We start from the raw sequence: 19,420 nt of genomic DNA on the forward strand, positions 1-19,420 counted from the left end.
GGGGAGACCGGCCTGGGGGGGCGGGGGGGCGGACACCGGCCTCGCCGCCGCCGCCTCGGGAGATCGAGGGGTGGGGGGTGGAGGAGATGGGGCTCTTCTCCCCCCCCCGCAAGTATCGCGGGTCCCCCTCTTGTAATCTTATAAAACTCAATCATGTCACCCCTCAGTTGTAATTTCTCCAAGCTAAAGAGCCCCAAGCGCTTTAACCTTCCTTCATAGGGAAAGTATTCCAACCCTTTTATCATTCTAGCTGCCCTTTTCTGCACTTTTTCCAATACTATAATATCCTTTCTGAGGTGTTGTGACCAGAATTGCACAAAGTATTCCAAAGTCTATCAGTGGCTACTAGCCAAGGTGACTAAAGGGAACAGAGGCAATGCCAGGAGGTAACATCAAGGGAATGCCTCAGCCTCTGTGCCTTGTCGTTGGACCTCCAGAGTAGCTGGTTGGCCACTGCATGAGACAGGATGCTGGAATAGATGGAACACTGGTTTTATCCAGCAGGGTTATTATATTCTTGTTAACCCCTTGCTCTTGAGGACCCCCTTGCTCTTGAGGACCTATACAAGCTATGTGAACAGACCATCTAATCAAGTTGCCTAGTGGTAAATTCTTTTGGTTTTTGCAAACATTTTATGTGATCTCCCATCCAGAACTGAAACTCTCTCTTGTTCCTGGGTATGTGCTGAGAGTAGGGTTTGAATTTCCAAGTATTCTCTGCTACAGCTGATGTTGTGGGGAGGTTACAGGGCAGGTGAAACCAAACTCAAATTATCAGGGGGCAATACAATAATAATATGCATGGGTGTGGTACCATCAGCAAGTATGTTTCAACATTACCAGCTGGGAGAGATTCACAGAAAACAGGCAGAAAAAACAAACTTTCCAAATGCTTGCTGAGAAGCTTGGAAATACTGAGCTGATTCCAAATCGAACCAAGGGAAGTTTGCCTGTCCCTACTTAACACAATTAACTTCTAGTCCTAGTAATGCAATCCACTGTAGGTTAATTTAGGTCACTCAGCACTAAGAGCAGCTATGTGCAGAGCATCAGACTGTTGTTGAACCTAAGCCTCTGACTAGCATTTCTGGTTGGTGCTTTATATCAAACAAAAAATAGAACTTATTGCAATCCAAACTGACATTTCTAAATAAAAATGTAGATAACTGGTAATCCCTAGAATTCAGCAGTGACTTATTCTGGTGTTGCAAAACTGTAACTTCTTTCTGGAAGAATAAATGTGGTACTTTTGATACCAGTCATATATTTAACAACTTCTTACATGGTTACTGACCCCCAGATGGCTATAGTACAGGGAATGGATGTCATATGTTGTCTTACTAGGAAATTATTCTACAATGCTATCCTCAAATCATAATCCAATTTGGTTACTAAGCAAAAGCCAGGTGATCTGAGCAAATTACCATCAAGGGAGTGTGTTTAACTTTTTCCTATCCTACCTTTCCTCCAATGAGTACAATGTACATGTTTCTTTCAGTTCTTCCACTCAGAATAACCCTGTGAAGTTGGTTACTCTCAGAGACTGACAGACCAAAGGTCTTCCAATGAGATACAGGGCTCAGGGGGGACTGAACAGTTTCTCAGGACCTAGTCCTGCAGCCTAACCCTGTGTATCATACTTGCTCCAGTCTACAGAGACCTGCTAAAAATAAGAGACATCAGGGTCTACTTTCTCTTCCTCCTTGCACTGTGGGGATTTTGTCTAGAATAAGTTGTCAGCAGGGACTTCCAATTCTCTCAAACGTACAATAAAGGTTCTGGGTTTTGTTTTGTTTTTAAAACCCCACGCTTTCTGAGGAATAGCCAGCAACAACGCCTATAAATACTTATCTAAAATGTGGTTCCTTTGATCACTAAGCTGGAAAACCTAAGAACCTGTGCCTGCTACTTAATGAACAGGTAGGATCAGGAGAAAACCATAAGATTGGTTACTGATGCCCAGATAGCTACAGAACAAGCCTTTTGGTCCACAGCTACTGTTTCAATAAAATAAATGCCAAAGAGCCCTCCCGTTCCATACTTATTTCGCAGTGTCGTCCGGAATATCCAGGGAGGCAGTCACATTTGTACTTGCCGATGTAGTGGAAGCAGGTGCCCCCATTCTGACAAGGGCCAGAAGCACAGGGATCAGGTTTACCTGTAAGAGAAGGAAGAAGCAGGTTATATTGGAAAAGGTCCCAAGATGTTTCATGGACTTTGCTCAGCTACAACAATTGCTGCAACACGTATAGTAGGGATACCTATCTCGCAGTGCTTTCCCGTGAAGCGATAGGGACAGGTGCAGTGGTATTCACCATCTGATTCCTTACATGTCCCTCCATTGCGGCAGGGCCCAGAACTGCACAGCTTTGGCCTTGCTGGGAACAGAAAAAGTGTCAGTAGTGATTGCAGGCCCCATTTAAAGAGATATTTCATATTGTAGAGACAGATGCCAGACCTCCACTTCAACAGTTTTCCAGTTTTCCCACCAGTCTAGAACTTCCGAACCCTTCACTGATCTTTCCTCCATTTTGTTTGGGAAATTAATGAGATTTCAGCTATTTATACATTCTCAAAGCTGTTTATCTATGTGCTTTCTATTAGATCCCTTGATCTACAGCTAAGCGCCGGTTTGTTGAGAAAAATGCCCAAGAGTTCTGCTGTAATAACTGGAACACTTGTCAGATTCAACAAGCTAGTTTTTCAGCCAATTTTCCCACTCTTCCCCTTTGCATGTACTGGGCGTGAGACTGCATGGAGAAATACAGCAAATGAATCAACAGCGAATTGACACAGTTGTCACCAATTTCCACAGTTTCAACAGTGCTGTTCAGAACCACTGTACTGTGGAAATAGCTGATGAGTGAACTCCATGTGCTACCAGTTCACTTATTTTTCTTCATGTGACTGTGTTCCTGGGCTTGAAGAAAGACAGAATGATCACACGGAGGAAAGAAGTCATTTCACGTGACCAAGCAAACTCGCCCAGTGACAGCAAAGAGTCTGATGTATGTCTCACTTCAACTCATACACATTAGGCATTGTTCAGCCACAACCTAGCAATGTGATCATAATTGATCATCTACTATTTGATTGCAGTCAAATAACAGATTGGATCCCACATTTGTCACTGGAATGTGCCAATAGATGCCAATCTTCCTTGCTTTCCCTTTCTCACTGCAGCCATTTCAGGCCCTAGAAAGTTTATTTTAGGGCTAGGGGAGCTGCATAGAGTAATATCCACTCAAGACAGGTTTCTGTAGTGGGAAGGGGGGTAGATTCCTCCCTCCTGCCTCTTGCATGAGTAGAGAATGTAGATGGGAGAGGGAGGATTTTGCCTCCTCCCCACTGTAGCCTCCTGACCCCAGAAATAACCATCCCAGGGCCAGAAACATTTTGGGGGAGATGAAAGCTGGGAAGATCAGGGGTCCATAACACTGCTAAGGGTAGGGTTGCCAGAGCCCCTGGTGGAGGCAAGGGGTCCCTGCCACTGGGCCCAGACCCCCTGCTGCCAATCAGCTGGCCAGCAGGGGGACTTACCAGGAGAAAGATGAAGGCCTAGGCCACGTTGCTGGTGTTGCACAGGAAGTGGCATGATCACAACAGCAACGTGCATGTGCATCATGAGCAGTATTTGAAAGACATACAGAACACAGTTGATAATAGAAACACCTGGAAGTGGCTACAAAATGGACACTTGAAGAAAGAAACAGAAGGACTCATTCTAGCTGCACAAGAGCAGGCACTCTAAATAGAAAGTATGAAAGCCAAGATTCAGAAGACCAGTGATAACAGCAAACGTTGACTTTGGAAGACAAAGGATGAAACAGTCAACCACATGGCCAGTGCCTGCAGTAAAATTGCTCAAACTGGTTATAAAGAACATCATGATAGAGTTGCAACTATGTTGCACTGGAATCTTTGGTTGAGGCAGCAGGCTTCTACTAGCCAGCCTCCCTGTTGCTGTTGCAGTATAGTGCTATTAACAAGACCTTTATGGCTTGGCTTCAGCCCATTCATTCCTGGCTGTAGGAACTGAAAATTGAAATTTGCTGCACTGCCCACTTTAACAGTTTTTTAACTGGTTTTATTGTATTAATTTAATGTTTGGTATTTATGAATCAAATCATTTTAAAATTGTATTGGAATCTATTGTTGTGAACCGCCCTAAACTCTCTTGCAGGAAGGGTGGGATAAGGAAGGAAGGAAGGAAGGAAGGAAGGAAGGAAGGAAGGAAGGAAGGAAGGAAGGAAGGAAGGAAGGAAGAAAGGAAGGAAGGAAGGAAATCTGGGTGATGCTCTGGTATTTGGGGAAAAACTCTACGGCAGAAGCTGTTTTTACCACAGATTTTTTGCCCAAATACCAGAGCGTCACAGCAATGTTGCAGTGTGATGATGTCACTTCCTGTACAACACCAGCGACATGGCCTGGGTCTTCCTCTTTCTCCTGGTAGGTCCCACCCATCCCCTGCTGGTGGCCAGGAAGGAACATGGAAACCCTAGCTAAGGGGGAGGAAGGACTTCAGGCTTCCCTCCTTTGCCATTTTTGCCAGTGGAAACCACTGCAGGGGGGCTGTTTACCCCTTCCTCCACAGCCCAAGAAAATAAATGACTTACAACAATCCTATGTGTAATTGGGCACTTGGGTCCTAACTCACATCTTGGGTTGGGCACTTGGGTCCTAACCAATGTTCCCTCTGAGCTGTGGAGTCTTGTGAGCAAAAAATCTGCTTTGTGAGCTACTGGCATTAAAGTTGTGAGCAAGCGATTTGGCTGCTGCATAAATCAGTTTGCTCTAGAGCCATCCTTCCTGAGTTAAGACAAAAATGTGCGAGCTGGAAGCTAAAAAACGGTGAGCTAGCTCACACCAACTCAGCTTAGAGGGAACACTGGTCCTAACTCACATCACACATATTGTGTATTTTTGCCCTGACTCCTCCATGGAAAAGAAGTGATGGAGGGATATTGCTTGCAAATATTTTTCTCTCCCTCCTCTGTGAAAAAAATACCCATTTCTCTTGTTCATAGTATCACAGAATGATCTGGAGTGTAACTTCTGCCCCTCTACCATGGTCTTAGGAGTACCTTTCTCACAGTGTCTGCCGATGAACCCCCGGGTGCATTCACAGGTGTAGGAGTCATCCTGAGCTTCGCATGATCCACCATTCAGGCAAGGGTCTGAGTCACAGGGAGATGGTGGCACAGCTGCAAAGACAGACATGGTCTTATATGGGCTGATGGTAAATGAAAACCCCCATCTGCCCCATGGAAAGAAGCTCAATTAAATTACAGGGGGGAAAGGACACATATTTGTGCCTTAAGAAGCCCAGAAATCTTCCAACTCCTATTTCTTTATCTCTTAGGAAATGTATTTAAATCTTGGTAGTGTCCACTGTAGCCCACCAGTTAAAGGATAAATGCTTAATTAACACACTTATTAATTAATGCAAAATTAACATATGGACGTTACTGCCGCAAGATATAGTTATGGCCATCAGCTGGATGGCTTTAAAAGGGACGTTCATGAAAGATAGCCACCAAACGATCTATCAGCCATGATGGCTATATGAAAACTCTACATTCAGAGGGAGTATCTCTCTAAAAATCGATTACTGGAAGCAACATGGGGATCCATGTCCTTCTTCTAGGCCTTCCAGGGGTATCTGCTTAGTGACTGTAGGAAACAGGATGCTGGAATGGATCACTGGTCTGATCCAGCAGGCTCTTCTTATGTCCTTATGTGTAGCTACAAGATTTACAAGGTAGGTTGTCAGTCACTAATGTATTGAAACTACACAATTTCTTTTATTACAGACAAAATAATTCCTACAGCACTTCTGTGCATAAAGAAATTTACTATTCTCCTTTACTGGGGACACAATGATTTGCTTAGGTCCTTCAGAACTGATTTGCATGCAAAATAGAATGCATAAGTCACTCATCATGTACCACTTCCACATCACAAGCAATGTCACCCTCACATTCAAACCTAATATTCCATCAACTGTACCATACTTCCCAGGTATGTATTCCCAGTCCCAGTCCAGTTACCTTTATTGGCATGTAGGTTTGTATTCCATTCCTCTTAATGCTCCACCAACATTATCTTCTCGGAGCACAAAGATATGGTCCCGTCTAGTCTCCACTGTCCTGGCCTGGATGACCCAGGCTAGCCCAATCTTGTCAGGTCTCAGAAGCTAAACAGGATGACTCTGGCTAGTATTTGGATGGGAGACTTCCAAGGAATACCAGGGCTGTGATGTGGACACAGGCAATGGAAAACTGCCTCTGAACGTCTCTTGCCTTGAAAACCCTACAGGGTCGCGTAAGTCAGCTGTGACTTGATGGCACTTTCCACCACCAGTCTCTGCTAATCTGCATAGGCTCTGGATCGGTAACAGTCTGCATGTAGTACTGGGCACCCTCCCACAACTTGGATTCTTGCAGTGAGAGCAAGGCACTATATTTCCAGATGACCTGTCCTACTTACTGTGGTTAGTGCCATAATCTGTATGGCACACACACAGGTAACTGCCTCCGTACTCCATACAATAACCTCCATCTGGGCACTGGGTGTTCATACTGCAAGGTGTAGCAGTCACTTCTGTGAAGGATAGAAAATGCAATTCCCCATCACAAAGCTCAATGCAATACACGTTTGCTTTAAATAGACAAGCAATATTAGGTCAAAGAAGGACCGGTCCTTAGCAGACACTTGTACATGATAAAATGATGCAAGTTTGTGAGTTCTTTATCAAGAGTTGGAGGCCATTATCTGAAGTCCATGCCTGTTCTGTCTCCTGCAGGTTGCATCATTCTAGCAACAGAATGTCACACTTTGTGCAGTGTCCTTTTGAGAAGTTCCAATCCAGGAACTCTGTTGAAGCATACAGTCTTTGATTCAACATTATGCATTTTCACAGTACAGATTATAATTCAAACCAAAAAGGGCATAGGTACTTGTGGTGTTAAAAGCCTCTTATCTTAGATTTCTCCATGATTGGTACCAGTTGTGTAAAAACAGCAATGATTTTGTATAAGAAGAAGAAGAAGAGATTGGATTTATACCCCACCCTTTGTTGGGAAAAATAGGCAAAAATACTTAAATAGAGTTTGCAATGGATCTTTGCTTCACTGGAGAGGAGACATTTCTTTCTATGTAAAAAGCTTTATTTCTAAGGGAAGGGTTCACATGGAAAGCTACAAAACAAAGAGATATCTAGAGCTACATTTTCATATCTTTACAGCTAGAGACACATGGTCACACAACAATGGAGATTCTCCTTCTTCTTGACCCCTAGAAGGAAGTCACCTGAACACAATAACCAATGATTGCTAGTAAACAGACTCAGATTTTCCGGGGCTATCTTCCCATTGGCTCTGAGCCACGTTTCCCTTCCAGGTCATTAAACAATAGTACACTAGGTAAAACAGATTAACCCTATAATGATTGAAAACTAGACCTTGCATCTCACATATTTCCAACACCCTTCACTACCCAAAGGAGTCTCAGAGCGGCTTACAAACCCTGTGAGGTAGGAGGGGCTGAGAGAACTCTTGACAGAAACTGCTCTTTTTCAAGAACAGCTGTGCCATAGCTTGTGACTGACCCAAGGTCACATCAGCAGGTGCAAGTGGAGGAGTGGGGAATCAAACCTGGTTCTCCCAGATTAGAATCAGCACACTTAACCACTACACCAAAGTGGCTCCTCCCCCATCTTCCTTGGTTTGCATCCATAATGTGAAAGCTCTAGAAGTCATTTTAAGGCAAAGCTATTTTCAGTTGGTGGTAGGATCACCACAAACACACGTAGGTTCATTAATAGGCCAAGCAAGAGGAATTACATGGGAGTCAAGCAGTCCATGAGTCTTGACCAGTTTAGCCAACTTCAGGCCAACCTGCTTCCTGCTTGGTTTCTTCTTGAACCCGCTAATCTTCTGTTTCACCTGGACACTACTCTAGTGATTGTTCTCCTATATGTTTCTCTATTCAGGAGTTATGCTCTGTCCATGCCTCTTTTTGCTATGGGTCACAATCTATAGGTGCATGTACTAGATATATACTCAGAATAACTGCAGAGGAGCAGTCATATTAGTCTGCTGCAGCAAAATCAAACAGGAGTCTAGTGGCACCTTTAGGCTAGTCTTTAGTCTACCCCAGACTCCTGCTTACAACAGATAGTCAAGAATGTTCTGGAGCAATTTCATGTACCAAACCCTGCACACTTGTAAAAACACATTTTAAGAAGTTTTTAAAAGGATTTTGGAGATTTGGTATAGATTCTACATTAAGGAAAGCATAGGCAAAAACAGCATATGCATGGACCTGAAGGCAGTTTCCACTTAAGCAGTGTTTGCACCAAGTTTCCAACCTCCTTTTTAATTTCAGAATGTATATACAACATGACACATCACAAGTACAAGCTACCGATTGGTCTACTAACTTGTGGGGAAAAGGTCTGCTATAGGACACAACCTCACATACACAAGTGTTCTATTATAGGTTGTCAATCCATTCCAGATTGGATTAAAAAGCAGGATATATCACATCAAATTGAATTTTTAGAAATTTACTAGGGTTACCCTGGAAAGCTCCATGTGAAAGAGTTCAACCCTTCCAAGAGGAAAGTTGTGTTTGAATAATGAACCCAGCAAAATCAGCATGGTTAGATCTTCAGATTCTTGCTGAGAAGGGTACTGTGATTGATCTGAATACTGGGTTAGAACTGGATTTTCCCAGGATAAATGCTGTGAAAATTGCATTTTCCTGTTATGAACAAGTGATGAAGACAGAGGCTAGGTAAAGTGGTCTGGAGAGGCATCACTTCCTATGACAGGTACACACACACTCTGTTTGTCCTGTTATTCTCTGGTTTAACAGGTTTTCTGAACAAACAAAAACTCATTAAAACCCCATCTACCAGCGGTAACAACATCTACACCACAAGAGCAATTTCTGTTTTAAATTGCCTTTCCTTCTCTAAAAAAAGCTGCCATCCATCTCCAGACAGAGTTAATCAGGGAAGGACATTATCTTTCTTTAGAGATCAATATTCAGAAAGTAAATAGAGCAACCCGTCAAAATCAGCAATAATAGTGCACTAGAATCTCTTGTTTCATCCCTTATGCAGCCTATTGGTGTTTTTTTAAGTAAAACCATAAGAACCCAATGAAAATGTAAACAAAAATCAAGAGAACTTTATTCCTACCCAATTCACAGAGAAGACCAAAATATCCTAGTGGGCATTGGCATACAGTGCTGTTTCCATCTAGGCACTTTCCCCCATTCCGACACTCGCAGTCCTCTGAAAGCTCTGCAAAAAAGCCAATGAAAAAGAGACTAATTAGGCTCATCTGTGCCAGCAAAAGCGCAGCTCTTGAGGCCTTCATGATCCCCCCCCTCCCCATTAACCAACTCTCCGTTGTTCAGGCTTGCTTTGGGGAGGGATCTGGATTAGGTTTGGCTTCAAGCTTTGTGCTGACAGAACCTTTACTCCCTTTCTCATGACCTCAGATATTTACCTTAATTAACACCCAGGAGACTGAAAATTACAAACCAGCTGCTGCTCCCCACTGGAGTCATCGAACTCCACCTAGCAAAGGCTCCCTTGTGGTCATATCAGTGCTCTGTTTGGCTCTAATGAGCCTTGCTGCTTCTTTTAAAAGAAGTACCCCCCCCACTCAACCCATCCCCCCTTTCCTTCTGCAGAATGACATGTGCCAGTGTTTCCTAGCATGGGGTATCTGCATCCAAACAGCGCACTGCAAAAAGCCTGATTGAAATTGGGGAGAACATGAGATGCAATGAGAGAATGGAGAAAACTGCAGCTCCCTCTGTACTGTGGGAGAACTCTGGCACAGGAATCCTTCTATAACAACAAGCACCTCCTAACCAGGCTGGGTCTATTAATGTGGCAAGCAGCAAAGTGATGGAAGGCAGAAGTGGGCAGTCAGCAAGCTTCCATTCCCTGTATATGATAAGGGTGCCCAAATTTCCAGTTGAGAGGTTGGCAAACCAACATACTGGGAACCCTAGCCTGATTTTGAATTGTGCTCATACTTAGGGGACAATTTGCACATCCATTCTGATACTGCAAAAAATGCAGCTCTCCCTCATTTAGTTTTGGGAATGATGTAGCAGGAGTATAAAACCCCAGACACTTTTCTGGGTTCACAGGATTGGTTCTTCACCTGAGCAACTGAGTCAAGTTCCTGTGGAGGTAGAAGCCCCACAAGGGCTGGTGTCATGGGAGAAGGCAAAACAGGCATGGCTTAAGACCATCATAGCCTCCTGGAACCACCAGGTGGGTTCAAGGAGAGCCCCTGAGATGCCTGGTTGTGACTATTTTTTTGCAGCTGGGCCAGAAAGGTTGCCTGTCCCTAGTCTAACAGGTTTCTGAAACACTCACTAAGATCACAGATGTCTGTGTCTTAGAAACATTTTGGAGCAAATGGCCATGTGATTTAAATTTCCTCCATTTTTTCTTAAACCCAGAAAAAACTACAGGGAACCACATTCTGGAACTTGCAATTTGTATGATGTAACCTTGTCCCTCTGAGCTGTTCTCTTTCTGGGGAAAGGATGTAATATACCTGTACACTTCCTCCATGGGGCAGAAAGCATCTCAATAGGGTGATTTTCATATGAAATACAACTTCTTGTGGGAAAAATAATTGTAATTCGCTCTAAAAAATTTCCCATCCTGATCACAACTTCCTGCAAAGGCTTTCTGTAATAATAATTTCAGAAATCCTCTTATAAGACATTAATGTGACTGAGCATTATGTGCAGGTTGATACTGAACTTCCAGTTGGAATATACAAGGTCTACAGAGGTCTATAGAGCACCTACTTGAGGAAGATCAGAAGAACAGCCTATGGGTGACAGCTGAAGGACTGCTAGTTAGCATAGCTAGATTAAGGATTTTCCACCATTTCAAATTATGTCCTTCCTGTCTCCTGAATAGCTCTTTGGAGACTTCCTGCTCTAACAGAGCCCTCCCCCTTTGTTCCTGTCTCTCACAGCAGTTAGTCAGTTAGTTAAGCCTCTCCCCCTCTCCTCTGTTCCATCAGAGTTTATTTCTTCTTTAATAAACTGAGTTATTTCCTTTAAACAGTTGATGCTCCATTCCTCTGCATATTTAAACTCTTCCAACAATTCCAGTACTTACTGTCTCTGCAATCAGGACCTGAATATCCCTCAAGACATTCACACATGTAGCCTTGACTCGTTTCAAGACAAGTGCCCTCATTCTGGCATGGATTGGAGATACACGCACTGGGCATTCTGGGCCCACCTATAAAACATTTGTGAATGATTAGTGACATGAGGAAAGAGCAAGGTATGCGTAGTATGGAGAAAGGCAGACCACAAAAGCAGTTATTTACAGTCTCCAATACATGAAAAGTTAGCCTTAGGAAGAAGGGTTGTTGCTGTTCTCCATGTCTACTATGGACAAGATAGACAATGTAAACTGAGGCCCAAAGCAGTTTGGTTGAATAACTTTCTAACTAGAAGTTTGCTAGGTGTTTTGGAATAGTACTGAAGATCTGTAAGACCAGACTGAGCAAACATTTGGATGGAGTGATTTGGTTGAGTACCAAAAAGGCTTTATTATGCAAGTTACATCCTTGTAATGAAGGATGCCCATTATTGGGGATAAGGACAGACAGGTTTTTTCCACAAGGTTGGTTTATGTAGGACTTTAACCATCAACAGTATACTGGGTCTTCTAGCCCAAGATAATTCAGAGAGTTAAGTTGACATATCAGCAACATTCAATGATATTTCCAATTCTTTTTGAAGCACTAAATTTGGTCCAATATTAAGAATCTTCCTTTCACCATGCAAATCTTAAACCAGCTTCTACTGACAGCAACAATAGCTAAATACAACACAGCATCTTAGACACACACATAGAACAACTTCCCCAATTACTCAAGTGGAAAGAAGATTATTAATATTCAAGCATGGTGACGGGCCTCTTTAATGACATGGAGGCAAATTTTCCCCTTAGACTGAACACGTTGGTAGAAAATTGCCTCTCCTCCTCTTCCATCCCTGTCCCCACTGGCAGCAAAGGGCTAGATAACAATCCCACTTGGTAAAGGAGAAGCCAGTTTCCTGGGTGTCACAGAGGGCATCCTTCGCTCATAACTTGTCTTTTTTTTCTTATTTTTTTATGATGACAGTGGGTGCAGAATGATCCTGCTCACCAAACTGACAGTTGTTCCCATAGTAGCCTGGAGAGCATGTGCAGATGTAGCGCCCTGGGCGGATGTAGTTGCACGTCTGCCGGTTCCTGCAGTTCCTGCCCTCACAGGCTGAAGGATCTAGAGCGGAGAAGAGTAGGGAGCCTCAGTACGGCCCAACGCAGCCGAGCAACTAAACAGAACAAGTACGGGGCTGAGTTTAAGTAGAAAACCTGACAGGAGCATCAGAGCGGAGAAAGAGGTACAGAGTGAAGACTTCTGCCACTGAGAGAGTCTGGCATTGTGGGGAGGAGACTGCTGCCATGCAGTTATGAAATCAGGGCACCTGTTTCACAGCGTTGTCCTGTGAATGGCGCCACACACACACAGGTGTAATTGTCCACCAGGTCCATACATTGCCCACCATTCAGGCATGGGTTGGACTCGCATTCATTTATCTCTGTAAAAGGAAAAACAAAAACACAACATTAAGATGGGTCACATATGAAAATCAGCTGCAGACTTAGTCATGCACACAAAATACTCCAAGTCTCTATGTATGTACATTTTAAGGGTCCTCCTTTATAAGAAAAGCTAAACTGGGAATTGCAAACATCCAGTTCCCACCTTGCATCACTGAGCATTCCCCTACTCATAAAAGAATGAGGAAGCAGAACTATAGACATGCACTGGAACTGCTGGATTGAGACCTTGGACACCTGGGTTCTTCGTTGTCCAACTTTTGTGAGAAGAATGATATCAGCATTCTTTGAACATCTTCCCAAATCCTCCGTTGCAATGCCTGACTGAAGACCTTCCTTGACTAAAGGAGCTAGCACTCCTTTCATTAGCTCACCTGTCTCACAATCTTCTCCAGTATAGCCTGGCTGGCACAGGCACATAGCTGTTCTGTTTGCTGCCTGGCATTCCCCACCATTCAGGCATTCTTTGGCTTCACATGGAGATTCCTCTGTGATGTTTCAGCAAATGAAACAAACACTAAATTAAGACACAAAGAATTTGCAGTTCCACTGATACAAAGGTAAATATGCATGCATAATATTTATACCACAGCTGCTGAATGTGTGTGCCAGACACACTGTTTTATTTCTCCCCTTTTCAGTTTTCAGGCATGCACACCTCTTTAGTAGCATATCTTGTCTAAACCATCATAGGTGGGCATGAGAAGTGATGTGAAGTGTGGAAGGAGAAAGGTAGATGATGTTATAGCTTTTCTAGGTCCATCTGTCCACCAGTATTATGGAGGGGACAAGCTTCCATTGCTACAGTCTGTAGCTTCTGTGTGTAACACAAAATGTCACCACAAAAGGTCGATGAAATTAAGCCCTTTATGGATTTGCAAGTGATTACTCTTGCAATTAGGGATGGATATGAACCAGCTCACAAACTAAAGTTTGTGATGAATTTTGGCTGGTTTGTGGTTTGTAAACCAAAGTCCGTGCCAGGTCAACTAGCATGAACTTTCCATGAACTTTCAAGCAGTTCCTAGAGACTTGTGCGGGTTCAAGACTGTGGCTGCTCAAACAAAATGTTCACCAAACTTCAAAGCAACAGGGCCCACTGAATTCTCCAGCCTTGGAAACACTTTTGTCAGTTTCAAATTAGTCATGTCAGTTTCAAGAGCTCCCCCTTCCAGGCATTCCTTTGTGTTACTTCCCATTTTCTTGCACAGAGCTTGCAAAATCCCACCCCCCCCCCCTTTGCTTGGGTTTCTGACTCTGTGCTTTGAGATCAGTCCTTTTAAACCCAGTCAACGGCACTGGGTTCTGCTGGGCATTCTGCACATTGTAACCAGTTGTGCTGGGCTTGCAAAATCCCACCCACCCACCCCCCCCCCGCACTTGGATTTGGTTCCGCTGGGCATTCTGTACACTGAACTGGTTGTGCTGGGCTTGAAAAAATCCCCCCCTTCAGGTTGTACTTCAAGGAGTCTCTGGTTTGACATTAGTCCTCTTTTACTTGCATTGCTTCAGTGGCACTGAGTTTTTCTGGGCCTTCTGTATGCTGAACTGGTTGTGCTGGGCTTGCAACCCCCCTTGCTTGGATTGTGATTCTGTACTTCACATCAATCTTGTAGAGCTGGCATTGCCACAATGGCACTGGGTTCTGCTGGGCACTAGTACATTGCACTGGTTCTGTTGGGCTTACAAAACTGCCCTCCATCACTGTAAGTTTCTACTGCAGAGATTCTCTGGCTTGACCTCAGTCCTGTTGGGTTTGCAATGCCACAGTGGCACTGGTTATGCTGGGTACATTGCACTGGTTTGGCTGGCCTAACTAAAGCATTCCATTTGGAGCTACTGTCAAGGCAGTTGTTCAGGCCTACTCTTTGTTTCATACCTGTTAACCACACCAGACATGGCTAAAAATCTTACATCTGCAAAGTTGGGTCACTTTCATTTCTCTCCTCTATCCGATCTTATTCTCATCCATAGCATATTTATATGCTATACAAGCTCTAAAAATATTCCCTGTTTTTTATCCAGGAAATATTATATAAGGCACAGTTACAGAATGAAACCCATATTTTTCACAGCAAGATATCCTGTCTCAGGACCTGATTAAGAAACTCTTGTGAATGAGTTCTGACCTGGAAGTCACTGCAAAGGTCACTGCTGACAGCAGGAGGATGCAGCCGCCCTCACTTTGATGCAAAGATATCAAAGGCAAAGGATGCACAGTTTTGAAATCTGTGGGATGCAAAATACCCTGATCCGGAATATCTCAGAGAGAACTACAAGACAGCCACCCTCCCCTGCCCTTTAACTGAACTACCACAGGCTACATCTTTATCAGCAATGTAGATAAATACATGATAGATTAAAAATATTATTTAAACTTCATATTTTTAAAAAGTTAGTTGTATTAGACATCTCTTAAAATAACCTGCAGTTTATATGAGCATCAAGGATTTCTGGATGAAGCAGATTGTTTTAGTTCCTTTCCAACCTGATTTCAGGCTGGTTTGATGATTCTTTTTAAAAAATCTATCATGTATTATGGGACTAAAACAGCCTTGGTCATGCTGGTGTATGACCAGCACTTAGAGATGGACAGAGGAACTGTGACCCCACTGATTCTCCTAGACCTCAGTGGCTTTTTATACCATTGACCACAGTATCCTTCTAAACTGCCTTTTGGAGTTGAGAATGGGAGATGCCATTTTGCAGTGGTTTCAGTCCTACCCAGAAGGTAGGTTTCAGATGATGATGCTGGGAGACTGCTACTCAGCCATTGGCATCTGGCCTATAGGATCCTGCAAGAGTCCATCTTGCCCCCCCCATGCCCTTTAACATCTATATGAAACTGCTGGGTGAGGTCTTCTGGAAGTTTTGGCTAGATTGTCATTACCATGGGGATGACACTCAGCTTTATCTCATACTTCCAGATCTCAGGAAGGCTGTAGAAACCCTGAACCTTGAGGGAGTGTTGAGGTGCATGCAAGCTAATAAATCAAAGCTTAATCCTGACAAGTTGGAAGTGCTACTGGTTTGTGGAAGGAACAACACAGGATTTAAAATGTCTCTGGTTCTAGATGGGATTGCACCCCCCTTGAAAGAGCAGGTCTCTAGCTTGGAGGTGCTCCTGGATCCAGGCCTATGCTGGACAAGCAGGTGGTAGTTGTAACTAGGAGTGCCTTTTACAAGTTCATTTGGTCAGCCAGCTGCCACCTTTCCTGGGCAAAAAAACCCTGGCCACCGTGTTGCATGCCCTGGTAACATCTATATTAGATTACTGCAATACTCTTGAAGCAGGGCTGTCTTTGAAAAGATTATGGAAACTTTAATAGGTACAGAATACTGAAGCTAGAGTGGGTCACAGGAACCATATCCCTCCAGTCTTAGCTCAGCTATATTGACTCCCAATTTGTTTCTGTGCCAATTCAGGGTGCTTTCATTGACCTGGTAAACCCTATACAGTTTGTGGCCAGCATATTTTAAGGACTGCCTATTCCCATACAAACCTACACAACTACTATAGTCATTTTCTGAGGCTCCCGTCTGAGTTTAGATGGGTGGCAACTGGAGAGACAGCCTTCTCAGTCATGGCACAAAGATAATGAATTCCTTCCCCAGATATATTAATCTGTCTCCTTCTATCACTGTCTTCTTCCAGTGAGTGAAGACATTTTTGTTTTGTCTGGTGTTCTCTCAATGACCCCTCCTTCTTGCCCCAGGTTTTAATTTTTGTTTCTGTGTTTTTACTCATGGGTTTTGCTTTTAAACTGGTTTACTAATATGTTTTTATAATGTTCTGTTTTTGTTAGCCACCTTGGTGGCCCTTACTGGGCTGAAAGGCAGGATATAAATTTTGTAAACTGGCTCCCAGAATACTTGCATGTTGATACCATTCTCACTCCCTTCCAGTTGCTGCTCAGTATTTATCTTTTCAGCAGTTCTTTTCATACAACCCCCTTAGTCCTCATCCTGTTCAGAAACTAAGCCAAAATGTATGTTCATTTCAGTTATGTAGACTTTATTTCTATCTATCCCTTCTTTCTTCTCCTCACTTTGTTATCTTTTTCATCTGAAATGTTATACTTTAATGCTTAAGCTATTAGAGGGCAGAGTCTTCTTGTACTATGAACAGCACTGCACAAGCAGACAAGACAGTAACACCACCACCACCACCACAAATTGCCTTTTTTACTTGAAGATCAAGTAATTAAATCAATCCACCCAGTGTTTTTTCAATCCCTCCTAAAAATATTGGCTGTATGTATACTTATACACATTGCCACTGTCCTGTCCCAAAACTTTCTAACAAAGAGGCACTGGGGCAGGTATATGCTTATAACTGCTTTGCCCACCTAGTCCTACCCAGGGGTCATTTCGTAGAAAAAGAGCTGCAGGAGCTCATTAGCATACCTGATAAGCTATTAGCATAAAGACCATTAGCATATGCCACACCCCCTGACATCACCGAAAGTTATGTCAGAAGGGGAAGCAAAAAGGGGGGAAGGCATCTTCAAAAGGCCCCCCTTCCCTTCTCCAGCCGGCCTACCAAGGCGGTCTGGGGGGGGGGAGCAAAGAGAAGGGGTTTAGAGTCTAGAGTTGCACCACAGTAGCAGTGCGATCTCTCCATTCTATTCTATGGGGCCATCGAATACAATGGAGAAGGAGCTTGGGGGCGGGGACCTGGGGGTGGGGCTTGTCACCACCGCCATTTGTGCCCGCTCCAGCCCCAAACGACTCCTGGTCCTACCCATAAACCTGATTTGCTCATACTTGCCATTACACAATGCTGCTCACCAATTTCACATGTGATCCCTTTGAATCCTTGCGGACACGAACACCTGAAGCTGTTGATGCCATCAATACAAGAGCCTTTGTTCTGACATGGATTAGAAGCGCATTCATCCACATCTAAAAAACAATTGGAAATGCAAACAATCTTCCTTTAATTTCCCCCCACAGTGTTAGGTTGATCTGGATAACACCCATTCCAATGGCAACAGTTTGGATGCTTCCTCAGAACCATCTCTTTTTCCTCAGGGACAAAACATCTTTTCCTCCCAAATTCCAACAGAGGGCCAAACTCACAGGGTAACATACACACACATACCATAAACAAACAGTAATAATATAAAGTCAATAAAATATATGTAAGCCTTGTAAAATATTTACTATTCAAAAGTGTGTTAAGTGCTTTCACCTGCAGAGTGGGCCCTAGCCTAAAAACACTGCCCTATAGAGGAGGTGCTTCCTGCAGGGAGGCTGGGTGAGTAGTTGCCTGGCAACAGGGCAGAAGAAGGAGAGGGTGTACTCCAAGCGGGAGAAGCAGCCAAAGAAGATGCTGAGGTGTTTTTTTTCTCCTGATGGAGAATTCCTAAAGACGTTCCTGGGGAAAAACAGACCGTGGAGACTGAGAAAGGCAGTTAGCAGAGGAGTAGCTGTATTCTGGAGTGAGCTGTTAGTCCTGAGAGTGTGTGCCTTCTCAGTGACTCTGAGGAAAAGTTATCAGAAGACTTTCTTCTCTTTGTGCCCTAAGTTTGGACCACCATATATATTTATTCATACTGTTTGTTAAAGCTCCCATTCTGACCTTATTGTTTCCCCTCACCTTTCAATAAATGTATTTTGTTTAGATGTGTTCAGATTTTGAATGGGGCATCCACAATCCTGTGACCACTAACTTAGCCCTTTTAAGGCAAAAAGGCTTACATATATAAGACATATAAAACACTCCTTGTGTCAGAATAAAGCAAAAGACCAAGCATGTTTCAACCAAATTTTTACTAGTGGTCAATTATCTTCAAACAGCAATTCAACATATTTCTCTGTCAAAGAATGTGACTATGCGCACACGCACACACACACACACACACACAAACACACACACAGAGTATCTTGTTGCCTGAATAGATTCTTAAAAACAATACCCAAAAATAATATTTCAAAATTACTGGTAAACTACAGTTGTCCCATTAAACCAAATACATTCAATATCATGTTTATTTCCAATAACCCTAGCATATTTAAGAAATTCACTAAATTTTTCAGTTGAGGTAGATACTGAATTACCATAAACCACCATAATATATATATAGATAGATTGGGGATTTTGCTTTGCCTTCTCCTTCAAAACAGCCAAACGGTCAAAAATCAGTTTCAGGAGGCTAAAACAGTCACTTGAAAACAGGAAGAGCAAGCTAGTTAAAAGCAAAGCATAGTTCCTACTTTTAAAAAAAATAGTGAGTCAGACCACAGGTTCTCCTTGTTACTTCTGAATGTCAGTAGCTCTCCAGAGTCTCAGGCAGTAGTATTTCTCTTTTAACTGGAGATGCCAGGGATTGAACCTGAGATTTTCTGGATGCAAGGAAGGTGCTCTACTTCTGAGTTATGGTATGGCCCCCTCCCCACAAAACTGTGCAAGACTTACCAATATGGCATCGCTTTCCAGTGAAACCAGCCAGACAAGAACAGGAGTAGGAGGGGTTCCCTGTGATGCAGTCCTCAATACACTTTCCTGCATTCTGACAAGGGCGGAGTGTCAGACACACAGAAGCTGCAAGAACAAAGCAGTTAGCAGTTCATCAGATGTTGACACAACCAGAATATGTTGTCGTAACAATACTGGACTGACCAATTATGGCTCCTATTTTTTTGGGGGTAACTAACATACTGAATGGAAGTGCTGAATTTATTTTACATGATTCATCTCAACTGAGGCCATGTACATTTAAACTGGATTGAAGTTTAATAATT

At 43.3% G+C, this 19,420-nt stretch overlaps 1 protein-coding gene across 1 annotated transcript in view; it reads right to left on the reverse strand.

Annotated features, from left to right (window-relative positions):
* The window catches only part of SNED1 (sushi, nidogen and EGF-like domains 1), an 85,773-nt gene that overhangs the window by 25,364 nt on the left and 40,989 nt on the right, over window positions 1–19,420 (reverse strand). The window contains exons 6-15 of the mRNA XM_015416056.1: window positions 17,465–17,578; window positions 13,048–13,161; window positions 12,538–12,651; window positions 12,216–12,332; window positions 11,171–11,296; window positions 9,209–9,313; window positions 6,490–6,603; window positions 5,085–5,204; window positions 2,262–2,378; window positions 2,042–2,158 (exon numbers count right to left, since the gene is read on the reverse strand). Of these exons, the coding sequence (XP_015271542.1) occupies window positions 2,042–2,158; window positions 2,262–2,378; window positions 5,085–5,204; window positions 6,490–6,603; window positions 9,209–9,313; window positions 11,171–11,296; window positions 12,216–12,332; window positions 12,538–12,651; window positions 13,048–13,161; window positions 17,465–17,578 (1,158 nt within the window). The remainder of the gene's footprint in view (window positions 1–2,041; window positions 2,159–2,261; window positions 2,379–5,084; window positions 5,205–6,489; window positions 6,604–9,208; window positions 9,314–11,170; window positions 11,297–12,215; window positions 12,333–12,537; window positions 12,652–13,047; window positions 13,162–17,464; window positions 17,579–19,420) is intronic.

This window comes from Gekko japonicus, unplaced genomic scaffold, assembly GCF_001447785.1.
Source record: "Gekko japonicus isolate JY-2015 unplaced genomic scaffold, Gekko_japonicus_V1.1 scaffold300, whole genome shotgun sequence".
NCBI lineage: Eukaryota > Metazoa > Chordata > Lepidosauria > Squamata > Gekkonidae > Gekko > Gekko japonicus.